General features: G+C 29.8%; 2 protein-coding genes across 2 annotated transcripts in view; both read left to right on the forward strand.

The window, feature by feature from the left end:
* Positions 1 to 1,805: 1,805 nt before the first annotated feature.
* Positions 1,806 to 4,490, forward strand: LOC108689016. Its single transcript, XM_018195605.1, has 3 exons — positions 1,806 to 1,882; positions 2,212 to 2,656; positions 3,048 to 4,490. The coding sequence occupies exons 1-3, from the start codon at positions 1,871 to 1,873 to the stop codon at positions 3,344 to 3,346; spliced, it is 756 nt and encodes a 251-aa protein (XP_018051094.1). The 5' UTR covers positions 1,806 to 1,870; the 3' UTR covers positions 3,347 to 4,490.
* Positions 4,491 to 6,469: 1,979 nt separating this feature from the next.
* Positions 6,470 to 7,645, forward strand: part of LOC108689017 — a 1,888-nt gene continuing 712 nt past the window's right edge. Inside the window, exons 1-3 of the mRNA XM_018195606.1 lie at positions 6,470 to 6,519; positions 6,738 to 6,858; positions 7,068 to 7,181. Of these exons, the coding sequence (XP_018051095.1) occupies positions 6,508 to 6,519; positions 6,738 to 6,858; positions 7,068 to 7,181 (247 nt within the window). The 5' untranslated portion in view covers positions 6,470 to 6,507. The remainder of the gene's footprint in view (positions 6,520 to 6,737; positions 6,859 to 7,067; positions 7,182 to 7,645) is intronic.

The raw sequence follows: 7,645 nt of genomic DNA on the forward strand, positions 1-7,645 counted from the left end.
TATATATATAAACATAAAAACTATAAAAGGGATGATAAGTTTTACTCAAGATCCTATACATATATAATGTATATGATATGCTAACATATAAATATATATAAACATATGTAACAGTAATTTTGTACATAGTATACTTTAAGTTACAATGGACCTTCACTTCCTTTCATTTCCGTATAATTCCCACGAACATGTTATCATTCGAGATCGTAATAAATTATAAAAGTTAATGATTAAAACTTTAGTAATTGTAATTGCAGGTTATTTTTCTGAAATCTTTATAATATATGTACTTATATATATCCTTATTGTACCTTTAAACTATTCATTTGATTTAATATTTTATAAACTACAATTCATTTTGGATTCATCGAAAGTGATCACAGCTCAGTAAACTAGTAATTTTATTCTTCTTCCGACCTCAAGGAAATTAAAGTAGGAAAGTATTCATTTTATGCTTTTATTAATTTTGCTTCTGTATATGATTGCCTTTTATTTTCAATTCTTTCTAATGATTTACAAAAGATATGCATTCACCTGGTAGTTAATTGTTTTTGATTGCCTCCGACTACATAATATCTATGTAAATTAAAACATGCACAGACGATTTAATTATCATTTCGTTTTGAAAATCATGATTATTTTATATAATAAGCATTTTGGCAAATTAATATAAAAATTCTCACTTGTTCTATTTTTAGAAAAGATTAATTCCGTACTTTTTTTTAAAAGAAGATTCTACCAAGATTGAATCTCGTCAGACTTTTGAAAGTTTAAAAGAAAATTCCAGAGACGGTACATAAGATAGAAAGATATAACATAGCTCACTTAGGAGCTACGTTATATCTTGCTAATTATTATAATATTAAAAAATTAATTTATGGAGTAGATGGGTACATCATTCACACATTCGTTATGCTCTCTTCACATATAGTTGAAGTTTATACGCGTGCTAAAAATTAGCCATTTGAGTTTTGCAATTATATTGCTATTTGTCACATAAGATGGTTATCAATTTTGTTAGAAATAATGAGACTACAAAGGTGAAAGGCTGAATAAAATAGGCGTAAATTACATTAATTTGTTATCGTTATATTAAATATAAATAACTTTTACTTTAATATTTTTTAATTATAAAAATGTTTGTTATATATAGGACACAAATGGAAAATTTTACGTAGCTTCTTAACAAAACATTTTTGAATTTTTGTCTTATTATTTATTTTATTAAATATAAAAAACAATTTAATTATAATACTAATACGTAATTACATTATAGCTATTTGTCAAATAGTAATCAATAGGAAGTGTAGCAATCAAATATAACAAGAAAATTAAATACGTATTTAGATAATTAGAATAGATGTCTGTTTCGGTAATAATGGAAGACATTTTTTTCATACTTATGTATAACAATGTGATAAGAAGCGATATTAAAAACGATTAGTGAAATTAAGATGATTAAATGAAGCGTGATAGACGATCTTGTGACGAATGATGTATAAATTTAACAAACTTTTCCATATCAGACACTGTTTTAACGATAGTATAGTAGACGGTAAATCCAGGTGAACGTGGAAATCCGCATTCATAGACGCTCACCTGTACAACGGAATAGGAAATGTCCGATTCGTTGTCAATGTGAAGGCCGCGAGGATACGGTCAATTATTTTCACGTGCATGTCGAGTAGACTACAGCGAAACAATTGCACCGGGTATAATTCGCCTCAGTGCGAAGCGAGACGAAATCACATCGTCTACAGTGAAAGGCCTCACGGTATATTAAGACGAGAAATGGACGAAGATGTATCAGTCCTTCTAGAGACTTGCGCTACTTGCAACTTGAAGCGCACTAATAGAAACACGTGGAAGCATGAGCGGAATCGTAAGTACTGTGTAAATTACTGATTTCCAGATAACGTAATTTAAAATGCTGAATTAAAATTAGACTATAAATCTGTTAGACATTCTCTGATAAGATCGTGTTAATCTTATCATACGTTTAATTAATGTTTTTGTCTTTTGACTTAATTTTGTCACACTATATAATATTATCATATTACATTATTATATATTTAATTTATATTGTACAGAATAAATTAATTGGAAAAAGGATAAAAGTTTTTTATATTTATATAAAATATATTGTCACATGTTGACGGATTTTTGCGAGTTATTATCACATTTTCCATTTTTTTAATGTACCTTTTACAGGTGCTGCTTTCTCTGGTGTCCTTGGCCGCGGCTACGCCGATAACCTTCGGCCAAGATGGAAAGCAGTACATGTTGCAGTTATTTAGCGGCCATTACGGGATCGATCGATCTGATCAGGAAATCTCCGGTACTTCCGGCGGCGGAGGTGACTACGGAAGTAGCTATGGAGGTGGCTATGGAGGTGGTTATGGAGGTAGTGATATCGGGGGTGGCCATGGGGGTGGTTTCGAAGCTAGTTCTGCTAGCGGGCATTTAGAATCCGGTAGTAGTCTCGACAGTGGTCATCAGGATTTCTCTTCTGGCGGATTTGACGGTGGTCACACTGGTGGAGATGGTGGCCATGGAATCTCACTGGACAGCGGACATAATTATGTTCACAGTGTTCCTGTTTCTGAGCATGTTGAAGTGACAAAACCTGTTGCTATACCAGTCTACAAACACATTGGTAACGTACTGTTTCATCCTCTCTGAACTGCGAATTGTACTTGAAAGTTATAGAATTAGGAATTATAACTTTATAAAAAAAGTCGTTCCTTTGCTAATAATTATAGAGAATTAGTTTGGAGACCATTATTATTATTACTATTGGTTATTTATGTCAGCAGTCAAAAAATTAATAATTTGCTACTATTTTTGAGTATGTGACAAAAAGCAAAAGTATAATTTTTAATTAGTCATTGTCTCTTATTATATATCCGCAAAAACTCGCGACATTAATTTTTTTCATTAGTATAAATTTCAATATGTTAAAAAATTTCAAGCATTCTTTATGCTCGCTTTATCCTTTATAGTCTAAAGATCTATTTTTATCTCTGTTGAATTTCTTTTTTTTTCAGGTGTGCCGGTCCCGAAATCAGTACCGATACATGTGCCGCATCCAGTAGCAGTTGGCATTCCGCAACCTTATCCCGTTCACGTCCCCGTACCAAAGCATATTCCCATACAAGTCGTGAAGACGGTGGCGGTTCCGGTAGAGAAGAAAGTGCCTTATCCTGTGGAGAAGCACATACCGATACCCATCGAGAAGCCAGTTCCCATCACAATCGAGAAACACATCCCCTATCCAGTCGTGAAGCCGTATCCTATCAAGATTCCCGTTTACAAGACTATTTATCATCACGCGAAGAAGCATTAAAGTGTGCCTATGGCATGGAGGATTTCTATGGATAGGGAAGAACGTGGTATACTATGTATAGTCTAAGGTTATGCTCTAAAATTCGCCAGTGCTGAAAATCTATTTCGCACGTAAACTATAGATTTTTATAGTGCTGACAATGAATTTTGGAACACAGCTTAAAACTATAGTCTACCTGATGCTACCTGATGCTACAAAGTTTCGAAGCATTTTTCAATTGGTTAGTAAAATTTTTTTTTGATTGATTAATCAAAAATACTTCGAAGCGTTTGTAGTGTTAAGTGAATCACACCCTAGAAATAACTCTTAGCGATCCACATCTTTTAATAATAAATTTTAATAATAAATTTTAATAATAAATTTTAGAGGCTATAGTCCACTTGATGCTGCAAATATTTTGAAGCATTTTTTGATTCTGAGATAAATTTATCTAAAATACATATGTATTAGTCTAACATCTAACTTTGATCGTAATTGGTGCTTCTCATACTCAGTTAATTCTTTGATTAGGTAATTAGTAAAATTTTTCCTTTTTTTTGATTGGTCAATCAAAAGGAAATTTTAAAGCATTTGTAGGACACTAAGTGGACCGCATCCATCAATTAAAACACACCGAAACATTTAAATTAAGAATATTAATTTGAGTGTGATTAGAACCGACAGGATGCGTACTTTGTATGAAAATATTTTCTTTTTTACTCAAAGACATTGTTACAGCAGCCCTACTTTTGCTGAAAAACAAGTACGCTCTGTATCTCTAAAAAATATTATAGTTAAATAATTTACTGAGTGCTTGGATTGCTCAGAGTTAATTCAGCTGTATTAGCTACTAGCTGTTTATTTGAAACTTATTTAACTTTAAACATTAGTAACTTTGCGAAAGAAACTGTAAGAACCGATTAACTTGAACTTAACGACGCACGTTTATCTATCCTAATTCTCATAGCACTACATGCCATCAATAAGGAGAAAGTTTACGAAAAATAACCCATGTTCGCTTGATCGAGTACTCTTCGACTCTGCTTTACTTTTTTGTATATACGCGTATTTGTAATCGTCAGCGCAACTAGCGCGTTGTTAAGCCACTTTTTTAATGTTTTGTTTGTTCTGTTACGTTTTTGAATAAAATGCTTACAAAACTAAATACTCTCGTTGTTCTTATTAAGTGAAAGTCTGTTGTCAAGATGCTTTTTACTATCTCTGCATGTACGTCAGAAAGTGCTGAGATAGAAAATTAAGATAACGAGCTAAATTATAAATATAATTAAAGACTGTCGTTCCTATTGCTCGCGATAATGATAAACGACCCGAGTGAATTTGAAATCTAGCAATATTTATTACGTGTAATATCATAAACAGTTTAAATGCGCATTTTAATTAGTATCTGATCGTTCAATATCTATTTTGTCCCTTTTTGAGAAGTATATATTCAAATTATAAAAATTATGTTTTAATTTTTATTTATTGTATCCATATTATTTTTATATTACTTTTTAAATTCTTTAATACATTAACTTATTATTTATTCTTTAAATTATAATATTACATATTTATTATCCCGAAAGTCAAAATTATAGTCCTACTTTCAACCTCAATTAAATCTCCTTTATAAACCTGATATTTTTTTGATACTTAAATCAAATGAGATGTTTTTTAATGTTATTTACAGCTTTTATTTAGAAAACTTCTTTTGAACCTAAAAATAGGAAATTTTCCAATAACTGTTATTTACAGACGTAGGAGCTCATTCATTAGATTGAACCTATTATAAATCTCTAGAATCTACATACGTTCTAATTATAAATCTTTATAATCTACATAAATGTCCTAAAACTAAAATTCAAAGTAGAAGCAAAATTTTGACTCGAATTACTTTTTAAAAGTTATCATACACTGAAAAAATTATCCGCAGTATATGATTTCGATAGGCTAACGCAATTAAAAATTAGCTGCTACAATCAAAAACTAGTTGCTGCAGTTATATAAAAATGCTATTTCATATTTTACTATCTACATTGTTGCAGCAACTAATCTTTTCTTTCAATGTATGATTTAAGTTCCCTTAACTTATGAGTAATGCGAAATAATTTTTCACTGTAAAATCTAGTCATTTTTTAATGAAGGTAATCCATAGGAATTTTACGTCAGTGTGATAATAGTAGTCAAAGCATCAATTACAGTCCGTACACTGAAAAAAGAGATTGGTTGTTGCAATCATATAAAAATGCTATGCCATATTTTACTATCTAATTTTTACTATCTATTTTACTATCTAAATTTTACTATCTAAATTGTTGCAACTAATCTTTTTTTTTCAATGTATGTGTTCCTCAAGTTGCATAGAATGTGAGAAGTGCTCGTGACAGGCTTTCACTGTGATTTTCGATAAAAGCACGGCAATTCTGTGGAAAGTAAACGTTAGATAGATTGATTTGTCCGCAATGTACGGGATCACCGTGGTCGCATGCAACAAATCATCCATGACATCAATAATATTATATTTAACAAGATGAGTCTGTCAATTCCTGTTTTCAACAATAAAAAATAACCGAGAAAACGTCAAGAAGATACTCGCAAATAAATATTCACGAGTTTGCGGAATAAAAAAATTCTTAAAAAAAAATGAAAGTACTGCTGAAAAATTGTACTTCCTCAATATTTTAATGTTACATTATTTATGGTATTTTAACGATTAAAAAACGCTGCGTCGTATTCCATTCTTAATCGTTGTCTTTATATAATAATATAAAATTTTCCGAATCCCCGGAAAATATATTTTTAATTTTTTAAAAAGTTTTTTTTTGGATTAATCTTGCTTAAAATTAATTAAAGAAAAGTATTTTTTATTAAAAGTTTATATAAAACATATATAGTATTCAAAATTAAGACAAAAAAGAATTAAATTAAAAAGTACGAGTTAATAAGAAGATAAAGCAATAATTATGAACGGAGTCGCAAGTATTAGATATTATGCAACATTTCCGCGTAATAGTGACTGCAATGATTAGTTCCCCAATCGAGCGATTTGTAGCATTTGCGGTGGGGCCATTTTCAAGAATAGTGGGATTGTTTCTTTTCGTAGGTAGTATATAAAGTGACGACAAAAGAATCTGTCCCGAGAGTAGACTATTCATTGACGATAGAGATACATCAATTAAAAAATGAAAAAAATCGTACGTAAAAACCCGTCTTGATTATGTAATAAAATGTAATAAAATATATAGATACACAATTTCGTGTTAATAATTATTATATCTTCAATTATCTTCATTATTTGGATCTAAGTGAAACGAGTTTCTTGCAACCTGTGCAACCATTAATTTCTTTTTAATTTATTCCGGCAGTAATAAAGATAAATCATGTTTTTCATAAATTTAGTTTTATGTTTAAGATTGTGTTGTTGGGAGTTATCACATGCTCTTACAGTTCCGATTGGAACTTTGGAAATCATGATGACGGTGGTGGACTTACGCTGGGAGAAATTTCTTTAGATCATGGCTTAGGAGGAACAGGTTTGAATATATTTTTAATTGCCTATTAATTCCACACTTATCTTTGAAATGTATTTTCTAATGCATAAGTTGTATAAACAATAACAGTGTAGCCAAGGATCGATTTATTGTGATAATTATAATTATATATGTGTCATGCAGCTTATCACGTAAGTGTCTTGTTGTATTGATTTGATAAATAAATGCTGATAAATTGTTTTGAATTTTAGAAAGCCATTCCTTAGATTTATTGGGAGATCATTTACCAATAAAAATTAGTGATTGGCACTTGGCCACTAGCGGTCATCACGGAGTCAATATCATTCCCAAGATTAAACATGTCGGTAATATGCTATAATAAGAAAATATATGGATCTTATTAATGTAAAATATTAAGCATAATAATAAAAATGATTTGTATTAAAGTGCAAATATACTTAAAGTTGAAAAAATCAAAATAAATGACTATATAAACAAATCATTAATTAAATAATTTTGCTTTATGAAATAATGTTTTGCTTTGTTAAGCCAAAGCATTTCGCTGATTAAAATTTATTAAATGTATATGTATTTTATTAATTTGACATCTGCTCGCTACTTTGACTTTTTAAATCTTATATTTGTATAATAATGATTATTGAAATATTACTATATTAGATAAAAATATATTTGTCTGTTTAGAATGTTCAGATTTGATAAATTGGCAGATTAGTTCTATTATGATTAGTTCTATTACTAAAACTAAAGAATAAATTTTAATTAATTGGTAATAAATTTAAATTTATCAATATATATATATATATATATA

This window comes from Atta colombica, unplaced genomic scaffold (assembly GCF_001594045.1).
Source record: "Atta colombica isolate Treedump-2 unplaced genomic scaffold, Acol1.0 scaffold252, whole genome shotgun sequence".
Lineage (NCBI taxonomy): Eukaryota > Metazoa > Arthropoda > Insecta > Hymenoptera > Formicidae > Atta > Atta colombica.